We start from the raw sequence: 21880 nt of genomic DNA, 5'->3' as shown, positions 1-21880 counted from the left end.
AAAGCGTCGTGCCGCCGGGTCCCTAAACCAGCGCCGCGGGGCTAGGCTGGCCTGGCAGCAAGAGGAGCGACCGCCCTCCGCGGCCCGCTAGGATTACAAAGCTGCTATTCAAGTGGACTGTAAGGATGGGAATCGGAGCCCGCGGAGGCCCCAGAAAGGTAAAAAGAAAAAAAAGAAAGGTTGTTTAGCCCTGGAAAAAGCCTCCCTTGTTGGGAGGGCACCTGTGTGAGCCCGCAGGGCCCTGCTGGGTGCTGCCCAGAGCAGCATTGGTGCCCGAGGGATGGGGAAGGTGGCTGGAGCCCCTGTTACGCTCGGGGCTTGCGGTGACCTTGCCCACCCCTCCTTTTTGCTACCTCGTAGCTCTTCCAGGCCAGAGTTTTGCAGTTCAACCAGGGGGTTGGTGTGGGAATTGAGGCCACTTTGTTAAAAAAAAAAAATCTGCCTCTTTTAGCCAGCATTCACTCTGACTCATTTAAGCTTTTGGACATGCAGGAACAAGCCTTGCAGAAAAAAAACCCACCTACCTGCTAGAAAAAAAAAAGAGCGTGTTTTACTTGTGGAGCTGCTGTTCGGTTTGTGCCGCATCCAGCAGCCGGGCCAGGCTGGAAGGAGGCTGCGCCATCCTCCCTGGCTGCCAGTACAGGCCCTGTGCCAGCCTCTGCCCGTCCCTCCCCGATTAGAGCTTGGATTAGAGCTTGACTTGACTGATTCCTGTTGGAGGCTGTGCCTAACTGTCCCTTCCCTGGGGCATGCTTTGAGCAGGGGAGTGGGGGGGGGTCTTGCTTTAGGATTGTATCCTAGGAAGGGGGGAGCTGGGGCAGAGTTGATGTTGATTGCCTTAATGAGAGAAGTTTAACTTCTCTGCTTTACTTTCAACAAGTGGAGGATTTAATGACTATTTGTTTTGCTGTAGTGAAGGGAAGGTGAAAATGGCTGTGGGAGCTTTCTGCCCTCCCCCTGTGACTGTGCCCATCTCAACATGTCTGGGCTGATCTGCCTCCCGAGGACAGTTTTCCTACAAGCCCTCTGGAAACAACAGTGAAGGAAGTGGTTAAAAGCTGCTCTTTCGGGGTGTTTTGCTGTGAAACTATCTCAGACGTGTCAGTCAGGCCAGCAAGGTTGGAGCTCACGGCAGTGGCTGCCTTCAGCAGCCAGGCCCTGGGGACAGCAGCCAGGCTGCCCTTGCTGTGGCCCAGGTCACTTTTTGCTGCTAGAAGGTCTTGCTTTCAGCTCCGGGGGCAGGTAGCCAATTTTGGCAGAAAAACCTAGGTTTCAGGCAAGTTTTTTTTTTTTTTTTTTTTTTTTTTTTTTTTTTTTAGAAAAACATACTTTATTGCTTTTTAACAATGAAAAGATTCTTTACACCATGTCGGAGTTGGAGAGAGATGGGTTTTTTCCACCTAGAGTCACAGGTCATTGCTATAAAGCCAGATTGGTCCACACTGGGCTTACTTCCACCATCCTCACTCACTCCCCGGCTGTTCCCAAGGCCATGGGAACAGCAACAGCCCAGTCCCAACAGTGAAACATGTCCCTGGAGGCTCTGTGAACTGTTTCCCCCTGAAATTACCTTTACAGGCAGCAAACTAGCAGTAGCTGCTCAGGGGTTTGTCTTAAATTTAGTAGAGAACTTGAGGAGAGCAGGAACAGCTGTGTGGCAGCCAGCTCAGGACCTCCAGCATCAGCTTGGCTCATGTCCTTTCCCGCACTGAGGAGGGACAGAGCATCCTGCGGCAGAGCTACCGGGGCCCCAGGGCACCGTAAAAACAAAGCTCGCAGCTGGCAGCGAGCTGGTTTGGCCGTCACCTGCCCGCCGCGGCTGTCACACGCACGTGCCTTGTGCCGGGGTCAAGTCTCTGGTCCTTGTCCAGCTGCTGCCGTCATCTTCAAGTGAACAGGAGAACTCAAAGCCATCGTGATCAGCTTCGTAACAGTTACTATTAAACAACAACACCCTCTCCCTAGAAGCAGTATAGTACTTTACCCTCACACAGTGTTGGGCAGAGGGTAAGCTAGGATGAGGCCTGCAGTCAAGAGGGATCTGGGGTCACCCCCCCGGGGCATTTGCTGGGCTCACAGCAGCCGCCCGCGGCACTCGATGGCCCCGCAGCAGCACAGCAGCTCTTTGCCTTCCACGCTGCCCACTTCGTAGTTGTAATCCCACGTCAGCTCCGTGCCAGCTCGTATCCTCCTAGGAAGAAAGGACAAGCAGGCAAGTGTCTTGCAAAGCTGATCCCACACAGACTGGGAGAAGAGATTGTTCCAGAAAAAGAAGGTTAAGCCCCTGCTCGCAAAGGGCAACGCTTCTGTACAGCCCCAGGGGCAGGTCCGGACAGGACAGCGCAGTCCAGCTCCCCCCAGGGCAACGGCGAAGCAGCCAGAGCAGGTGCACGTTTGGCTCCGCAGTGAGCAAGGGACAAAGCTCCCCAATGACTCACTGCTGTGGGGCTTCAAAGAGGCAACGCTACACTCTGGGCCCGCTGAGAGGTCCATGGCAGGGATCCATCACTACCAGGAGCTGCCTGCGAGGTGGATGCTCACACTTCCGCTGTTTGCGAATCGAACAACGCAGGCAGCCACCTGCTCTGTGCTTATTTCTCCCCCAGCTTTGGAAAGGCCTGAAACTGCTGCAAAGCACACCAGACACCTCCATCACGAGTAGAGATGCCTTTGCCCAAACTTACCTCCAAGCCTCTTCTCCCCACTTGGGCCAATATGAACCTGGGCAGCGGTTACCCGAAGTGGGAACCACTCGGCCATGTGGTCACACGGCCCCAGCCAAGCCCCCGCGAACCCGCAGCAGGTGCAGCCCACCCGCCCCTGCGCTCCACCACTCACTTGCTCGCGAAGAAGGCGACCCAAGGGAAGCGGAGGTCGTGCGTGTCCACGAAAACGTTCTGCACGAAGAGGTTAGGACTGCAGCTATGCTGCAAAAAGACCAGAGAGAAACGCAGTGAGCGAGTTCCTGCGTTGGGAGGGACGCGAACCAGCTGGCAGCGAACGCGAGCCTTTCTAAACAACAGCATTCCTGATTTGACCACTGCATCCAGCATAAGCCTGCTGAAACAGGAGCCGCTCCCTCCCTCCCTCCCCTGCCTGCGCCCTGCATGACCAGGGATGAGTCACGAGATCCATGCCAGCAAAGGTAACGGTCACTGGAAGGACTGACTTGTCCACCCCGCTTACCACGTGCCTGGAACAGCCCCCCCCTTCTCTTTTTGTGGGGAATCATCCTGCCTAATCCAGCTCTTCCCACTGTTTATCTAGACTCAGGGAGGAACAGGCCTTCTCGGAGGGCAGGTCACCCCATCCCAAGGCAGCAGAATCACCCCAAAAGTGTCCCTTTTTCCCTCTCCAGCTGCCAAGGGTACTAAGATTCCCCCTTCCTCCCCTCTTTCCAGGGCTTCTGTTCCCTGCCTCAAAGCAAGGGGCAAACAGACATGTTTGCCAGTGATTCACAGTTCATCTGAGGAAAGAAGTGAACTGCAGACACGAGAGCAGGCAGCAAGGTTAGCTTCACGCCCATATTATGTCCAAAATCCCGCCCCGATCAGCAGCAAACAGCTACTTGTGCTCTTCCAAGGTGGCAGAGAGACTGGTCCTAACCAAAACCACGCCCTGAGCATGGAGCACCAGCTGCTGAGGGCAGCGACTCACGTTAAGGTACCGGCCCAGGTTGCCCTCCAGTTTGGCGTCAATGATGTAACAGGACTCCTCTCCGTCGTAGAACTGGCGGGTGGTCCTGCGGACGGGCGCGCTCTCGCCCTTGTCGGCCGCTGCCATGTTGGTCGACTTGATGGCGATCCCGTGAGTTGATTTCAGGGCGAAGCCTCGGGTGGATTTCACCGCCACCTGCCTCTTGACGGGACCTGCCACCACAGAGCAGCAAACGCTGCTGCGATCCCTCTCCGTCTCCCGAAGGAGCCCGTGACAGTGCTGCTTGCCCAAGACACCGGCCCCTTTCCCACAAAAGGAAACCCTTAGGGACATGCTCCCAGCTCAGATGTGAACTGCCACGCTGGGATGGTCCCTGGGAATCCTCCCAGCTCCCCGCTCTACCCAGCAGTGCCTGGAAATCCAACAAAACCAGCCTCAAACAGTTGCTCCATCCCTCATATTTTCAAATAACTAGTGCTTGAGGCCTGACTTTGCAAAGTCAGGACTCCGGGAAGCTTCAGCTGTTAGACTTCAGCTCAGAGGCATTTGGAGCAGGACGTGCAATACCCACAGCTGTGCCCTGCAAATACAGCAACACCCTGTCAGCCCTTCCCAGTGGTTTCTGACCAATTTCGCTCGCTCCGACTTCACACTTTCTGTTCTCGGCCCCAGTTCCTCCCCCAGCAAAGCGCAACTGTCCTCACCTGAGCCAGAGGAGGGGTTTTTCTTGTCATCCACTTCCTCCTCTTCAGAGCCGGAGGAAATGGTCTGGATGTCGTCGCTGTCATTGGTGGTGCCCGGGGCCTGCCCTGCTGCCGCCTGCCCGTTCTCCCCCTCGCTGTCCGTGCTGCTCGACAGGGTCAGCACGTCCTGCAGAAAGGCATTAACGCAGTTTTGGGTCATAAGGCAGAGCCCGGCCCACCCCGTCTGGCCCCCGCGTGCAGCCCAAAGGATCGGCTCTTACGTCCGTGGAGGGCTGCGCGGCGACAGAGTGCCGTCTGCTCTGGAGCAGGGCGGTTTTGCTCGTCGGCCTCCGGATGCCTTCCAGCTTGGGAGGGCTCGGGTTGTAGCCGTACATCCTTCCCAAGTCGCTTAGCCTGCGGGGCGAGGACAAGAGCAGGTCACACTCACGTCTCCTAGCTGGCCTGTCCACGGACAAACGGACAGTAACGAGGCAAATGTGTAAATAAGAGGTAGGAAAGTACAGTTTAAGGAACCTTACCCAGGAAGTTTGTTGGGATCTTCAGGTTCCTGCGGAGAGAAGAATTGCAGATTAAAGTCTTTCCCTTTTGAAGCATCCTTCAGCCCTCCTGTAGAAACTCTCCCAAAATACCAGCCTGGGCGAGAGAAGCAGGCTGTCCCCTCCTCTCAGTTTGGGGCGCTTGCTCTCAGGTGCTCCAAAAGAAGCAGGTCACAACCACAGGTCTCCCACCCTCCCCGTCCCACATGCTGGGTCTCCGAGTCCCCTCTCTGGAAGGGAACAGGTAGGGACAACTTCCCCGCTGTCCCCAACCCTGTCTGAACGTCACCTCTTGCTCCCACGCCACCTCGGGTACCCATCCATAACAGCAATAGTCATATCCCAGCCCCACAGCCCTTCCTTACATCTTTCTTCAACGCCTTTGACTCTCCATCCGCGTCGCCCAGGCCAGAAGTGGAGGCTTTCTCTCTCTCACCAGGCAGATCTGTTTTGCAGGCCTTGGCTTCGCCGCCTTCGCTCATCTTGAAGGAGGAGGCACTGTCGTTGTCCTGGAAGCTGTCGGCCATGCTGTTGGAGCTCAGCCACGAGGCCACTTTGTTCTTGGAGGTTTCCTCAGACACCGGCAGCTTACAGGAGGCGGCCACGGTCGTCTCATCGTGGCTGATTTGCCGGGTGAGCCCAGAGTCCTTGGAGGCTGTCTCCGACAGCCCGTTCTCCTTCTGGCCCCGGGTCTGCCGTCGCGTGGCGTAGCTGCGCCACACCGAGCTGGTGCTGAAGTCCTCGTCCTTGCAGAAGTTGTCATCGGAGCTGTCCTCGTTGGACTCCTCCTGCTCCTCGGTGCCCGTGTTCTCCTCCTCTTCGTCCTTGAGGTCCACCCCGCTGCTGTCAGAAGAGCACTTTGCGTCACTCTCGTAGCCCTCCTTGAAGTTCTCCACGCTCTCAATGTGATCCAGGTTCGCAAAGTATTCGTCGCCCATCTCTAACCCCTCTTTGTCGGCAAAATCATCGGTGAGGATTTTCCCTGGGGGTGGGGAAGAGAGAACAAGCTGTGAGTTTTCCTGTGATGACATTCCTGCCGCACAAGCTTTATCCTCCCCAAAGGCTCAGGGAGGAGCAAACAGGGCTGACACCATCTTACCCTAGAGCTGGACTGGGAAAGGACAACGTGTTACCCTCCCGCTCAAGGTAATGACAATCTCAAGCACGTGGTGGATCTAAAGTGGGTCCCTGTTAACATCCAGGCTTCCAAGGAGGAAGTCTCTAAATAGATTTGAACAGAGCAATTGCCTTTTCCTCTGAAGACTTTTGGCTGGAGGCGCGGCTGTAGCATGGAGGCAACGTTAAGGGTAAGAAACCAAAGCACAAGAACTCAGGCAATGCCCGCGGTTAGTTTCTTTTCAGAGTTAACGCAACCATGCGGTGCAACTTCTGCATTTAATTGGCCTTCAAGGATGTCCCTGGGACCAGTTTGGTATAAACAGGAAGCAGGTATCTGTTGATTCACCCTCACTGTGCAAAAACAGCTTTGGGGATGTGAGCACTTCTCTCGAGAGTGGCACTGCAGCCACGCCAGTTTCTGCAGCATCTTATTTAAGAGTTGGGCAAGGGGCATCAGGCAGGAAATCACAGCGCTGCAAGTTCAGCAGCTGGGTTTTCACTTTCCTGTCCCTTTAACATGCACAGGAAGAGCTTCACACCCGTTCTGCTGGGTTTGTGTTTGTGATAAACAAAGCTGAGGTCTCGGGCTTCACTCAGGCTTGACACAACCAGATCTTTTCGATCCTCATTCCCCCGTACCCCCACTTAAGCAAAAGAAACCAGTTTCATAGGGCAATACATGTGACTGCCAAGAAGGGTGCTGGCTGAGCAAACTTTTCATGCACAGCACCCATTTTAAAACTAAGAGGTTTCACCTACTTGTTCAGCAGGGTGAGATCCTACCTGCATAGATGCAGACGAAAGAGCCTTTGGCAATATCATCAAGGCAGCGAATGCCCCAGCCTTTGTTCTGCGTCTTGAATAACTGCAGCCGGACTTGGAGGCCGTGCTGGACCAAGCGATTGGTGCACATGTTAATGTTGCACTTGCACCTCTTGTTACACTCGTAGACGCTGAAAGAAGGGAGAACAGTGACACCTCTCTCTAGGACCTGAATTATCTTCCCTTAAAAACAAACCACATCCCAAGATTCAGTGTTGTGCCAGTAATGCTGCAGAGGGACCTGCAGCAGGCTGAGAGCTCAGCAACCACATTAGCTTAAAGCTTGGCAGAGTAGGGAGAGAGTCAGGGTAGCTGCCAGATAGTACAGTAATGGACAGAGATCCTGGGCCTTGAGTTGGCCCATGAATCAAGACTAGAGGCAGGTTTTCTAGGATCTGCATTTAGCTCTAGGAAATACTGCCCGATAGCATCGAAGGCCAACATTCTGGGGCTGATATTCGTGCGAGAAGGAGACAGCACAGCTCTACTCACCCCGTTGGGAGGCATTCTTCCAGCCTTTTGTGCTGGTATCCGGAATTGGGGTTGATCTGCCCGCCTGGGGTGCAGCCGGTCGCCTGGACTGTCAGCTGGTGACAAGCACATTTCGATCTAGAGACACACACGGAAAAACCCACCGTGCCCAAAGGTCAGTTTTACACACCCATGTTGAAGGAAGGAAAAGTCGTCGCATCTTTCTGCGTGCATATATGAGGAAAGACAAGCGCACAGGACTCAAACCGGAGTCAAACCTGCGACCCGCCAGGACTGGGTGGGCACAAAGTCCAGAGCAAGTCGTGGACCACCCCCAAGGAAGAGCTTTTGCACAACACGGCTTTAAAACAGCAGAACCAGCTGCTGTAGGGCACAGTGAAGACCAAAAGTGTGAAGAGAGGAGAAAAATTAAAAAGACTAGACAAATACAGTGTAGTAAGAGCTCAGCTTTGCCATGGTGGCAGGAGGAGTAGTACTGATATTCGCCATACAGTGCTACGGCTTACTGGGAGGCTGACGGCATCGAGCAAGGATTTACCCGATCTCCTCACCAAACACCACAGAGTTTGTTCGGCTGAGCCAGACACAGGTTGTTATCAGGGCAGGCAGTACAGACACTGCAGCGCGCAAGGAGTCACCTACTTGTCTCTGCAGCCGTCTTTACAGTCGCAGCCCACGAGGAACTCCCAGCTGGTGTTGATGTAAACCCCTTTGCCCGGGATGCGCTCTTTGCTGTAGGCCACCTGCGGAGGCGGGGTGTTGTCGATCTCGTTGACGCAGGACAGAGGCACGTCCTCCCTGCCCTTGGTAATGTCCGCGATGTAGTAGTAGGGCTTGTAGGGCTGGAATTTGCGATCCACCAGCACGTAGGGGTCCAGGCAGAACATTTCCAGGAAAAGGAAGTCACAGTCTGTCTCAAAAAGGTACCGCTCGATCTCCTGCATGGTTCGCAGGCACAGCCCGCACGGCGTCTTGTAGATGACGTGGAAGCCCATCTTGCGGTTAACCCGCCGGCGGGCTGTCATCCGTCGGAAGTCGTAGAGCAGCGGGATGAGCAGGGGGTTCTTGCTGCGGTACTGATCGCTGCGGATGGGGCGCACGCGGGACAGGCAGGTGTAGCTGCAGACGTGGGGCAGGTAGAAGAGTTTCTCCAGCGGGGCTCGGTAGGAGGGCTCGTTGGGGACGCGGTCCATCATGCCGTGGAAGGCCTGCGCTGCACCAGTGCCCGCCTGGCCACTGGAGAACCTGTTACGAGGAAAGAGATACACGAACTTCTTTAGTTTAGGGAAGGGCAGCACTTTCACCTAGATCAAAGGGATTTAGGCATCTAATTCCCATTAAAGCTGCTGCTGGATATACACTGAGACACCTTGCTGGGTTTGTCGCTTAGTCCAATCTGACCCAAGGCCCAACATCCCCCTGGAAGCAGGGCAAAGCAGTCCCAAAGGGGGTGTTACCAGCAGCAGAGGACAAATAAGAATAAAACCCCAAAACCAGAACTAGGGAAGCAGAAACAAATTGGTTGTGGCCTCAGAAAAGGGATCAACGGCTTCTTGTGCTGGGGATCACTTGCTGCAAACACTGCTGCTGTGGAAAAGCCACCTGCAGATTTACATTATCGCCAGCTTCCCCACAGCGCCGGAGAGCTTATAGAAACAGGAGCCCTCTAGAAACGAGCAGGTTCAGAGGCTCTGGTGAGGACCTCGCTGGGCTAAGCGCTGTTCAGAACTGATAAGAGACCCTTCAAGCTCAAGCCAACAGCAAAACGCAACTGTTGTTTGGGAGGGAAAACAAGGTAAGAGAAGGACAAACGCTCTGGAGCGGACGAGCTGCCCAATAAAGGTGTTCAGTCCATAACGAAGCAGACCTGCACTAAACCCAGTCCCAAATCCATATTAGCAAGGACCCAGGGACTTCGCTGCATTCGCATTAAGAGCGAACTGGTCAAGACTGCGCTTACCGAGGCTGCTGGGACGTGCCGGTCCTTCCCGCGGGCGGCGTGTCGCTTAGGACAGGTGAAGCGGGTGAGGACTGCCCAGATCCCACGGAGCCGGGCCGGAAGGACGTGCTCTTTTTGGCCACTTGCTTTCTAGACTGGGCCAGCTGGCTGTCAGAGCCTCTGCGCAAGGGAAGAAGCAGGGAGGTGATTCGCAAGATGTACACGCTCGCACAACTGGTAGGATTGAGACAGGCAGAGGCAGCCAAAACAACCCTCCCCCATGGAAGTTAGCAACAGTCCTCTGTCCAAGACATCAGGAGAAACCAAGCGGATCTTTCCCGAGAATGGTGGAAATCAGCTCGTCTCTGACTGCTCGTGCTATAGCAACCATGCAACACTCCCAAACAAATGCCAGAACACAGCTACATTTAAAAGCGACTTCTGACGTAGGGCTATTTATTCAGAGGTGAGGCACAGGCAGGTGAGAGGGGGAGCAGCGAGGACGTCCAAGGCCTTCGCTCCAGGAAGCCGGACGAAGCAGGACACGAAGAGACCCCTGGGGTAGCAGAAATGGGAACTCACAGGCTCAGTCAGCGCTACGGTACAGAGCAGTGGGAGGAATAAGGAATACAGAGGACTCTCTTGTCTGTACCAAGTAACAAGATAAGCTTATACGAGGGAATGTAATAATATCCCTGACAAGAGGGCTACGAGGGGCTCCCAACACCTCTGCAGCCCGATACACAACATCGGTAAGGCAGGAGGCACCTGGAGGACAGTAGCCCTCATACTCCAAGAAAACAGTGGTGGAGGTTTTCAGTCTATTTATGCGGATTAAACAGAAAACATCCCACACCAGCTGCTGGTTTTCAAACAAGTGGAGCAACACTGTTTTTTCAGGGCAGAAAGGGAAGAGGCAGGGAGAGCAGGAGCGGGGATAATACTTTCTGCATACATCTGCCTTCAAAGCAAGGCGTTAAAAAACACATTTCACAGATTCAAGAGGAGAAAAATGCTTCTGTCAACAGGCTTTAAACAGTCAGAAATGGCTGCGAGCAGTCCCTGGCACCATACAAGAACCTAGAGGTGAGAGACTAGAGAGGGAGGAGAACCAGGCCTTCCTCAGAGTAAACAAAACACCGGAGTGAAGAAACTATTCTCTCAAGTTTTAATAATCTAAAAACAACATATTTTTAAGCCAACAGTATCCCTTGGGACAGCAGCAACACGGATATAGTGCGCTGCCTTCAGTCAATGTTAAAAAAAACAGTTGTCTTTAAGCAGTTTGCTAATTAACGGCAGGGCAGGGAAATGGCTGTAGTGCAAGGTCTGTGTCTGCTTATATTTGAGCTGACAACAGGATCCTAAAGTCAAAGCCACCGCGGAGGGTGAGGGGTGGGGGGAAGTGTTTCTCATAACCACTACAAAGACTGTTAAATGGAGGAGGAGAGATAAGGCAGTGAGACTGCAGACTGGCAGACCACAGCAGTCCGACTGTATCGTCCACGTGCTGCGCTATTGCACATCCTTCCTACGCCCTCGACAGCTCGGGGTGCCCTAGCGCTAGAGTCAATCCTCTGTTCACAGACCGGGCCCTAGACTGATGGCAGAGGAGCCAGCATTGCATTTCTCATGCTGGAACAGTCCTCCTTCGGCATCGGGCCTCTTCTTGGCTACAGAGGACACAAGGAACAAGGCTACGGCTTGGATTCTCCAGTCTTAGAACGGCACAGGAGGAACATTTCCTACTTGGCTCCCACCTCCTGGGGCAGAAGGGGTCATATTGCACTGCTGCTTGGAGAACCGAGTCCCGAGGACGGAGGCTGGGGGCGGAGGGGCTTTCTCGCATGCTGCTGCACCTAGAGGGAATCTGCTGAATAAAGCTTCACTTGCTGCACAGGCTCGTTACAGCTGGGACACCTCCTTTCTCCCTTTTGCCCATGCAGCAAGGCACAGTCGCAGCAGAAGGCATGCTGGCAGGGCACCAGACGTCCATAAATTCGGATGGGAAATCCACACTGGTGACAAAAGTGAACGGGGACAGTATCTCTCTCCCCTAGGAAGTTATTAAAGTCCCAGAGCACATGCTCAGGTACCCTGGTGTTCTCGAACACGTTCTCTTCATCCCAAGGCTGAGCTCCTCTCTCATCCAGGCCTCCTTCGGCACTAGCCCGCACCTCCAAGAGCATCCCGCTCGGGCCCCCGGCAGCGGGAGGCACGTGTGTGACTTGGCTGTGGCTTAGCTTTATCAGGTTTGGTCCGTGACCACCAAGACCAACCACTGATCCTGAGTTCTCAGGGCCTTGTAAGTCATTGAGGTCCGTGAGCAGGTCAGTCCAAGCGGAGAAATGCAAGGCAGCCGGGGGCCAGTGCCTGGATCATGACACGAGGGAGCAATTCAGATTTTCGGAAGAGAAGCAGCAAACTGTCTAACTTGGAAATACATCAAGTGTGAAGCTTTAGCCCTGGGTAAGGACAGTGCATCTGGCTCAAGGGGTGTGGGGCTGTCTGCTGTCCCGCCCCCAGTTACTCATCCAGCAGCCTTTATCTACAGTTTCCCGCAGAAGCATGACTAAAAACTGTTTGCGTAACCAGGAAACAAGCCTAGTCATGGAGGAAACCTGCACCTGAGGATTCCTCTACAGGGAAAGGGTGGAGCCTGAAAGAGCTGAGCGCTGGAGATGAAACGCAAAGGAGTTAATGGTGCAAGCAGAAAACCGAACAGACTGTACTTACTCCATCTCAGCAGGCTGCGGAGAAACGGGCCGCGCAGCCAGCGAGGCTGCCTGCATTTGCTCGAGAGGTTTGTACTGGGTACCAGCTCCTGTTAAATCTTGCGTATATTGTACTACAGGCCCTTTGCTCCTGACAGCACCTAGTGGGGAATGGGGAAAAGAAACAGAACATCAACAGCAAAGTCTCTGCATCAACCAGAGTTTGTTGTGCCAGCCACAAAATACTGGTTCAGTCCCTGAAGGTAACCAAAACCGAAGCACTTGCAATTAAAACTAGGCTATCTGCTGAGCTCCGAATCACAGCTGGTCACCCCAAACAGATTCTGGCCATTTCATACAACTGCAGTTCAGTTTTGCTGCATCATATTTAGGCCAGTTGATAGAGGTCATTGTAAATCTTAGATCTCCAGAAGTTTTGCTTAAGGAAAAAAAATGATTTGAGTTCCAGGACACACGTTGAAAAGAAAGATGCCACATACCAACATTAGGACGAGTCCTTGCTTGCCCACTTTGCTTCTTTTCCTGGGTGGAGGCTGTGGAGGTTTTCATGCTGAACATGGGCTCAAGGCGCGTGGAGCCCCGGTAAATCCACTCGCAGCGTTTGTCATCCTGCAGCAGAGAAGAACGCAACACTCACAGCACCTACAGCAAGAGCTTGCTATAGGCACAGCGTGGGATGGGGAGACAGCAATGATGCTTTTACAGGAGGCAGAACTAAACAGGGGGCAAAGCATTCGCCTGAAGGCTCATGTAAGACCGTGCAGCCAAGGAAGGACAGAGGCAGCAAGTAATTCAGTATATCCAGTGGAACACTCAATACAAACCCAGCTCCACCTCCAGGCTGCAAAGAGGCACCATACCAAGACCCCAAACTTCAAATCTGCTTCTATTCTCAGCACAACTGACTAACAAGACACTGCTGGAGAAACCAGGCTCCCTTGGGACACAAGCTAACTCCTCTGCACAAACAGTATCTACTCGAGGACACTGAGGTGAAGTTTGCAAAAGCACAACGTCTTCCTCAGCCCTAGCGGCTGCATAGTTATCTAGACAGGAAAGGAGCCAAGTGGGGACAGATAGTGAATGAGTTTGTTCCCTTTCTGCAATCTATAGAATTTGAGCAAGCAGAATATCAGCAACTTCTGCTCCGTTTCTCTGCTGTTTCTCACACCAGTACTTCTATTTGGACAGAAGACATTGCTAAGAGGAGTTTACAGCAAGAAAGGAACCAGGACAGAATCACCTGCAGAAGATGGATTTTGTTTCTTGTTCATCCGTTACTTACAGATTTTGCTCCTACACTTTCAAGTTTTACAGGCACAATGCTTTAAACGTCTTTTGAAACTTCTATCATGCAAATGGAAAAGTCTCACCTTCATGTCGATGCATAGTAAGCAAAACACCTGCTTGCTCCAAGTTTCTGTCTAACTTTAGCAAGGAAACTGGATTTGGCCAGGCCAGCCAGCAAAGGGAATAACATGACCTCAGCCCCCAGAACTGAATTTTCCCTCTCCCTCTAATGGGAGAGGGAAAGCTGCCATACCAGGAAGAGGATTTTGACCAGGCTGCCATCCACTTCTTCCACTCGGGATTTCCACCAGGTCCCTTCCCACTCTGTTTTGATCAGCTGGCCATTCTTCAGCAGCACCATGGGACGGTTGGGGTAGGCTGTGATGTACTCCTCGATGAAATCGCGACAGGACACATCCTCTATATCTTCCCAAGTCTTTTTAACTGCTCAGAAAGGGGTAGAGGGGAGGAAGGGAAGAGGAGGAAAGATTTTTTTTTTTTTTTTAACAAAGAGCATCATTGATTCTTTTTTAAAGAGATCCCACATGGATTTTTTCATAAGACCAGTCAAGCAAATAGGTGCAACAGCCTCCAAACATATCGCATGCCCAGGAAGTTTTACAGAAGCGCATCCCGTTAGTGCAGTACCAATCCCGCTTAGACTCATTCTCATCTTTGATCACCCCTGCCTGCCACGTGACACACTCACATCCAGTTCTCCTAGGGCCATCCACGCCTGCACCAGGGCTCTAACGCTCGGAAACCCTGGCCTTTCTGTGCTCCTAAACTAGGCTCAGAAGGAAAGAGCATCGCTGCTTAGTTTGACCTCCTAAAGCCTGCCCTGCTTGAGCAGCAGGACTTCGGTTACAGCCACCTTAACGCATCCAGTGTACAAGGAGCCACAGCACACTCACTCTGCAAGTAATAAGCCACTATTTCCTCCAGCTTCATAAGCAAAGCCAATCTTTACGGGCACAGCACTAGAAGGGGACATTCATAACACCCACTGGAGTCAAGCTCTCCCTTACACCCAAAGCCTCTCCATGTAATTTCAGTGTTAGGACCCAGGAGGGACAGAGACCACTCACGCGGCCTGCAGATTGGGTACAGCTCCCACTCCTTGACGTACGAAGCATAGCCATCGTCAAAGAAGATCAGGAACCTGCAGCAGAGCAGAGAACAAGTGTTGGAAGTTGTAATTGGAAATGCCTCAATGCTTCGGTCACACAGTGAGAGCCTCCCTCCTCGTTCTGCCAGTCACAAAGACCCTCCTCAAATGAGATATGACGAACAAGGACAGAAAGAAGCAGTCATCTCTGCCAGGAGTTCAGGAGCTATCTGGTACTGCCATTTCCCCGGTCATTTCAGAACAGCTCTCACCCAGCCCTGAGCTATCCCTGTGCTCCTGGAGGTCACAAGAGGCTGCCCAAAGGCTCCCCAGCAGCCCAGCCCAGCCCAGCCAGGACCTCTCCCCCCAGCTCCACATTCCCTCTGAGCCCCACAGCATAGGGGCCAGGGGAAGGGGAAAGGCAGTTTAGCTGCTCCTCGTCTCTGCAAGCAAAGATGTTCTTGGAGCTTTGGGGACAGAGCAGCAGCAGAGATGGCATGCCATGACCCGAGCAGCACCCGGGGCAGAGCTGGGGGACACCTGCAGACAGGCGGCAAGCATGAAAGAGGCCCCAGCGCCCGCAGGGGACGAGGAGCTCCAACGGCCGTACCCACGAGGCCGGATACGGCACCCGCTTAGTGCAATGCCTACGGAATAATGGCTTTAGGATATGGAGCCTCATCAAGGTCACATTACAAGAGATCAGCATTACAGGCAGTCTAGCCAGGAGGAGTTCATTTGCAACATGACTAATAAATGCAGTTCATTTTCAGTTATTAACCACTTATCAGATAGAGCTTTACACAATTAGGCATTTATTGCAGAGCCACATTTGAACCAAGAAGGGTGACTATATCCTTTATGAATCTTCTCAGAAAGACCGCAAGCCTAAACCACAGCACTGAAGAAGCCCTGCCCCCTTATTTACACCTAAGCGAAGAGATTGCCTTAGACCTGCTGTTTCTTTTCCTTAAGCGCTTTGGCGATGTTTTTGGCACTGAATACTTTTAGGGCTCATATTTCCTAAAGCCATGTTTTATGCCCTGAGCAGTGCAGATTTACATTTGTGTGATAATTTGAATGAATTACCAGATGTAATTTCTAACTCAGGGATATGAGTAATAGAATGGAAGCCCCACCCAGAGCTTTCTTAGATAAGAAAGGCTTAAGAAACACTGAGAACTAGGTCCCCGGAAATGAGAGAAAAAAAATTTAGCCCTCACAATAGTAAATACTTTTTTTTTTTCTTTTTTTTTTTTTTTTAAAAAAAGGTAGGGGTACATCATTACGGAAAAGAATTAAATACCTGTCCTTATTCTTCACATTTGGGGTTTCAGCCACAATGCCAGCGTACAGCCAAACCTGATTCCCATCTTTGTATTTTGCCACAACCCTGCTCCCAACGTAGTGTTTCTCAGGTGAGGGGTGATAGTCGTAAGCAATGTGATTGCCAGAGAGCAAACTCTTCCCTTTATTGTCAAATTTCACTTTGTACTTCTTACCAGCACCTGAAAGACATTTCAACAGGGCGAGAGCAATAAAAAGCAAGTGATTTCACACAAAAAATCCAGTACCACGTACACCACTTTATGATCCAAGTTCAGAACGGATTTGAAAGCCTTTCAGAGATTAGTTTGGAAGGTAAAATTAAGGAGATGCTTTGCTTTCACAACATCATGCAAGTGCCCAATGCTTTTCACCGGATCCTCTTTTCAGGTGGCACGAGGTGCTCTGACGCTGAGGGGACATGCTGAAAGTCTCATCAACATCAGTCACCCAAAATCTCGTGAAAGCCACAAGCACCACGACACAGCAGCAAGTGCGGGACGTACCAACTGTCTGGATTGCAATCAGCGTCCCTTTGTGCCACGTCTTCGTTCTCTTCTTGCCCAGGATCCTCATGCCAACCTTCAGGTCACCATCGTTGCTGAGGCTGCTCCCTGCAGCAGCAGTGCCCACAGGCTGGAGAGTGCCCGGAGTTTGCTGAGGTGTCTGTCCGTCTACCCAGAGAACAATAACCAGAAAATGAGATAGAAACTGCTCAAAAATTCACTCTCTTACCTACACGATATGAAGAATGTCTGTCAGACTTGAGACAGGAAGCGTTCTTGCTTTCCTTTACCTTAGTCAGCCTAAACACCTCAGTTTTACTGGACGGAGTAATCGGGGGTGAGGTTTAACAGCACTAAGAAGCTTTTATGTTATGGAAACTGTTATTTGTTTTTGCTTTCGGAAAGAGTCTAAGGAAATAAAATAGGAGTTTGGAATCAGTGCAACCTAATAGGTCTCCCCAGCAGGGAAGCAGAAAACTAGAGTCCCCCCCCTTCTTTTTTTAAAATTTTCCTCAGAAAAGCTGAAATTCTCCCATTATTTTCTTTTTCAGAAAAATAAACAAGCCTAAGGTTCAGAGAGGACCAGGGTTACGATACATGGGAGTGTCAGCCCATTCCTGTCAGCCCCGGGAAGCTCTCACACACTGACCTTTTTGTGTATCCTGGGCATTTGTTTTCTTGTTCACAGCATCCATAAATTTCTGAACATCTTGGGCAGACTTTCTCATTGCAGCCATGGCTTCCCGCAGCTGAAGGGAAGAAAAGATAAAAAAAAAATATGAAGAACCTTTTTTGCACCAAATACAATATCTGAAGAGCTCCAGTAAAACCCCACTGCAGAAGTACACTACAATCAGGTCTTTTCCAACTCACCAGAGTCTGATCCTTCACAATTCTGGGACTACTGTCACCTATGTTTAACAAGGAGAAAAAAAAAAAGGTAGTTTAGAGCCTCTTTCGGGGGGGGGGGGAATGCAACAAGAGAGAACAGAGAAAAGCATCCATGCAAGAGCCTTCTCAGTCCTTGTCAGAAAATCCACTCAAGCAAGGCCATGCTTTCCCCAGAGCAAAGGCAGCATTTGAGTGGACAACAATCAAGCAGACAGAAAAAGGGAAAGGTCCCAGCTTGGCACCCGAACAAACCTTAACTCCAGGAGCCACGGAATAGCTACAGGCCCAGGCAGATCACACAAGAGGCGACGCTCCTCACACAACGGCGCTTACGGGCAATTTATATCTTTACCCTGATCCCCGCTCACTCCCTTCCTCCTCCAGGACACACTCTTGTCTCCATCCCTCCCCACAGCACCACGCAGCGTAACGGGATACTGAACTGTGCTTCCAGCCTGAATCGATGCTCATGACGTCATCATCGTCCTCATCCGGGATCTCGATCACTTCCATGGCCTTGGCGACCAAGTCCTCGTCCTCAGAACTGCTCTCGCGATACTGGAGGCCCAGCTTGGAGTATAGATCTTTCACCAATATCTCACATTTATCAATGGCTCTGGGGGAATAAAAGAAGAGCAGAGAAAGGAAAAGATGAGGCGAGTCCCGCTGTACATTCCACGATACCACAGAAACAAACAGGCACCGCTGGGGAGCTGCTAATTAAATACGGCCACTGGGAGGTGAGGGAAAAGTATTCGCATGAAGGATTCGAAGCCACAGGACAGTAATTTTAATTAATCCCTCAAGAACCACATACAAGCAAACTGACGCAAAGCCGCAACGTCAGTCCACTTGGACGGGAAACGGGCAGCACTCAAAACATCGGACCTTTCCATCCAATCTCCTCCTGCTCTGCTGTCCGAGACCTGACTCGGACCCGCATCCGTGATTCCAAGCGCGCCCACCTTGAAGCATCGTCGAAGAGCCGGTCGACGTGAGCCACCTCCTCCTCCTTCTGCTTCACGCACTTCTCCAGCTCCTCCAGCTGCTGCTTCCTCTGCTTCACGCACTCGAACTTCTCCAGCTCTTCGTCGATGATGTCCTGCAGCTCCTCCATGGAGATGCCCAGCTCCTCCATAACTTCTTGCTGAAGCTCTTTGATCTCCTGGGAATCCATTTCTGCTGCACCTGAAGCCAAAAAGAGGTGAGAAAAGCCCAACAAGACCGTGTGGCTCTATCGCACCCTCCCCAAGGCGCAGCCTTCACGACAGCGTAAACCCCAATCCTCCTGATTAACTCTTAAAAGTATGTTATATATTCTGTGAAGGCAGCATTACAGGGAGCCCTCCCTCCCTCCTCTCTCCCATCGCCCCACACCAGCCTGTCCAGCTTTCTTGCTCTCAGCCGTCAACACTCCCTGCCCCACAGCCCCCCACCAACACCCCCAATCCAACACTCCCCACCTCCTGCCCCACAGCCTCTCACACCCTCTCCTCACCCCAGATATCTTCCCGCAGCCCCACAACACCCCTCACGCCAACATCCCCCCGCCCCACAGCCCCCTCCTTGCCCCCCAGTATCACCTCAACGCCCCCCACATCAATACCCTCTGCCCCCCAGCCCCCTGCTTGCCCCACATAACCCCACCGCCTCCCCCAGGACTCCCCCACAGCCCCCGCCCCAGCACCCCCCGCCCCACAGCCCCTTCCTTGCCCCCAGCACCCCTTCACAGCCCCACAGCGCGCCTCTCCCCGATACCCCCCGCCCCGCAGCCGCCCCCCCGGGCCGCCCGCACTCACCTCGCCCCTCAGGCCCGGGGCCGGCCGCGACCCCGGTTACTGGGAGCAGGCGGAAAAGGGGGGGGCGCCAAGCCTGACGTCACTTCCGGTAACGGCGGCCCGAGGAGCCCAAATCTCCTCCTCTGGCCGGCACGGCGAAGAGCCTCCACAGTGCGCATGCGCATGAGGCGTGCCTCCCCTCGCCAGCCCGGGACTTGCGGGCGGGCCAAGGCGCATGCGCGAGGGACGGGGGGGGCTTTTAAAGGGGCAGCGCCCAAATCAGGGGCCGAGTGCTGCCCCCTGGGGGCGGGGCGGGGGCTGCGGGGTTCGGCATGGAGGGGCCCTGTGGGCAACGGGAGGGTGGCTGGGGGGGGCCCTGGGGGTAATGGAGGGTCCCCTGGGGTGATGGAGGGTGCTGGGGGGCCCTGGGGCAATGGAGGGTGCTGGGGAGGCCCTGGGGTAATGGGAGGGTGCTGGGGAGCCCTGGGGGTAATGGGAGGGTGCTGGGGAGGCCCTGGGGTAATGGGAGGGTGCTGGGGAGCCCTGGGGCAATGGAGGGTGCTGGGGAGGCCCTGGGGGTAATGGGAGGGTGCAGGGGGGTCCTGGGGGTAATGGAGGGTGCTGGGGGGTCCTGGAGTGATGCAGGGTGCCGGGGGGCCCCGAGGCTGCCCGGAGACCCTGGGTGTTGCAGGGGGGGTGGCTGGGGCGCCAGCGGTCCCTGGGGTGCTGGGGGGGGCCGGGGGGAGCGCAGGGTCCCGGGGGGCTCAGTTGACCTGCTCCTCCTCCCAGGTGGCGGTGGGGATGGCGCGGTAGGGGTCCACCACGAGGCGGGCACACCGCACCGCCATGGCCAGCAGGAAGAGGCCCAGCAGCACCACGAAGGCCACGGCGATGCCCTCGTCGGCACCTAGAGCGGCCGCCGGCCCCGGCATCCCCGATCTTCAAACACCCCGTTAGTATTTTCCCGCAGCTGCTTTAGGTGCACCGAGCGTGCCAGGGCTCGGCAGAGCGGCAGCGGGGATCGGAAACGCGCCGGGCGCCAGCGCAGGCTGGGAAAAGCCGAAAGAGCCTCTCCAGATTGCTTAAGGGAGATATTGGCAGACGGACAGATTTGCACGAGGTAGGGACAGAGGTAAGACCAAGGGGGGCACAGCCACGTCGCCCAAGCTGCGTGTAGGTGCATGCATATATATATTTATGCATATGCCTATGTATGTGTATGCCTATATATATATGTATAAAAGTGCCCTGGGATGAAATGAGCTCAGCCCCGGTGATGCCACGCGCTGGAATGGGATTCGCAAAGTCCCGCGGCACCCGTGGATCCCATCCCCGCGCGTGCCAGCCGGGGCTGTTCCTTACCTCCCGGCAGACAGACGGGCCGGCTGCTCTGCCCCGATCGGGACCACAGTGCTGTCCTGGGGCGAGGGGGGGGGTCGTGAATACTGCAGGAGCGCGGCGGCGGCGCCTTTCAGGCGCTCCAGGTAACCAGGATAAATGATCCCGCGGATTAAATTCTCGCCCACACGGGCTGAAAGTTTTCCCAGTGCCTCCTTCGCGCCGCGGGCGAGGGCTTGGCTGGGTGCTCAGCACCCTCGGCGCCAGGGGTGGCCTTTTTGGGGGCCAGGATCCCCCCCAGGGCTACGCAGGGTCATGCTGGGCGATGGCCCCGCTTGTGTAATTTGGCAGGTTTCCACCAGTGCGACGAGGGCACCGGGGCGAAGGGCGGCGTGCGAGGGGGGTGCTGCACCGGGAGGTGCACCGAACGAGCCCGTTCTCAGCCAGGAGAGGTGGGGTGGATTTTGGGGGTCCCGCTGCCATCCAGCCCTGCTTGCAGGGGCTTCTGGAGTGCCAGGCCTGGTGAAAATTGGCTGTAATTAATGATTTACCACTTCCTCTCTCCCAGTCCCAGTCCCAGTCCCAGTCCCAGCAGGATTCCTGCCCTCCGACAAAAAAAGAAAAAAAGGCAACACATGACGTCACCAAACCGCCCTTTAAATCTCCAACGCGCCCTCCCCACCCCACACACCTCCGCCGTGGCCCCGCCCCCTTCCCAGCCCCGCCCCTCCACCGCCGGGAGGGGCGGGGCATGCCCCGAGTCATCCTACCCTGCTGGCTGGGGCGGTCCCGCCCACCGCCTTGGTCCCACCCTCCGCCCCAGCCTGGGCCAATGGGAGCGCTGCGCCTCGCCTCCGCCCCGCCCCTCTGGGCGGGCAGGCTAGGCTGCGCCGCAGCGCCCAGGGTTTTCCTGCGCCGCCATCTTGGCAGTGGCGGCGGTGAGGAGGGAGGCGGGAGGTGGGGGGAGCCCGCCCGCGCCGGCCATGGCAGCCACCGCCGCCAACCCGGGTGAGCTGGGGCGGCTACGCCGGGGGGGCTGCGGGGCGCGGGGGCGAGGGCGAGCTGCGGGGGCGGCGGGGTTCAGGGGCTCCGAGAGGGGTGTGGGGGCCCGGGCCTGAGGGGGGTCCGGCCGGGGGGAGCCGCGCTGGGGGGTGCTGGGCCGAAAGAGCCGCTGAAGGGGGGGGGGCGGGTGGGCCCGGGGGGGTCGGGTCCGGGGGCCCTTAGTGGGGGCCGGGCCGGGCCGGAGGAGTCGTTGGGGGGGGGGACTGGGGCGGACCAGGTCCCGGGGTGGGTTCGGGGGGGGCAGGGGTGTCACCTGGGCACGGAGAATTGGGGGAGCGGGGCTGAGGGGGCCGGAGGCTTGGTCGGGGGCCTCTGAGGGGGGAACGGGTGTTCCCGGGGGGCTGTGAGGTTCAGGAGCCCGGGCTGGGCCGAGGGGCTGGGCTGCCGGGGGGGGTTAGGGGGGCGAAGGGGGGTTATCTCTAGGGGCTGGAAACGTTGGAGATTGGGGCTGAGCTGAGGGGCTCGAGTGCTGGGTCGGGGGGGGCCTCTTGGGGGGGCTGGGCTGGGCTGAGGGGTGTCATTGGGGGCTGCATGGGGGAGGGATGTCGGAGGACTGGTGGCGTGGCCCTGGGAGGGA

At 54.9% G+C, this 21880-nt stretch overlaps 2 protein-coding genes across 7 annotated transcripts in view; one reads left to right on the top strand and one right to left on the bottom strand.

Moving 5' to 3' along the window:
- Positions 1–1369: 1369 nt before the first annotated feature.
- SETDB1 (SET domain bifurcated histone lysine methyltransferase 1) lies at positions 1370–19102 on the bottom strand. The gene is made up of 22 exons (XM_064499136.1): positions 18925–19102; positions 18091–18313; positions 17569–17741; positions 17108–17145; positions 16884–16983; positions 16235–16402; positions 15709–15910; positions 14383–14456; positions 13548–13738; positions 12484–12613; positions 12006–12144; positions 9291–9449; positions 7973–8575; positions 7331–7447; positions 6800–6969; positions 5263–5879; positions 4880–4908; positions 4622–4754; positions 4362–4527; positions 3658–3869; positions 2839–2927; positions 1370–2191 (listed from the first exon to the last, which is right to left on the bottom strand). The coding sequence occupies exons 2-22, from the start codon at positions 18300–18302 to the stop codon at positions 2074–2076; spliced, it is 3840 nt and encodes a 1279-aa protein (XP_064355206.1). The 5' UTR covers positions 18303–18313; positions 18925–19102; the 3' UTR covers positions 1370–2073.
- A 2009-nt stretch (positions 19103–21111) lies between these two features.
- The window catches only part of ARNT (aryl hydrocarbon receptor nuclear translocator), a 29997-nt gene continuing 29228 nt past the window's right edge, over positions 21112–21880 (top strand). For all 6 annotated transcript variants that reach the window (XM_026111524.2, XM_026111520.2, XM_026111521.2 and 3 more), the window contains exon 1: positions 21112–21249. In XM_026111524.2, coding sequence (XP_025967309.2) covers positions 21225–21249 — 25 coding nt within the window. In that variant the 5' untranslated portion in view covers positions 21112–21224. The remainder of the gene's footprint in view (positions 21250–21880) is intronic.

This window comes from Dromaius novaehollandiae, chromosome 29 (genome assembly GCF_036370855.1).
Source record: "Dromaius novaehollandiae isolate bDroNov1 chromosome 29, bDroNov1.hap1, whole genome shotgun sequence".
NCBI lineage: Eukaryota > Metazoa > Chordata > Aves > Casuariiformes > Dromaiidae > Dromaius > Dromaius novaehollandiae.
The sequence above is the reverse complement of the archived record's forward strand: the minus strand, read 5'-3'. Positions and strand labels throughout refer to the sequence as shown.

Coding starts and splice junctions, on each gene's coding strand:
- SETDB1 (XM_064499136.1), bottom strand. CDS start 18,302: ATGGATTCCCAGGAGATCAAAGAGCTTCAGCAAGAAGTTATGGAGGAG. Junction 9,450..12,005: donor CCGCAGCCTGCTGAGATGGA/GTAAGTACAGTC, acceptor TCCCTTGCGCAG/AGGCTCTGACAGCCAGCTGG. Junction 4,909..5,262: donor CAAAGGCGTTGAAGAAAGAT/GTAAGGAAGGGC, acceptor TTCTCTCCGCAG/GAACCTGAAGATCCCAACAA.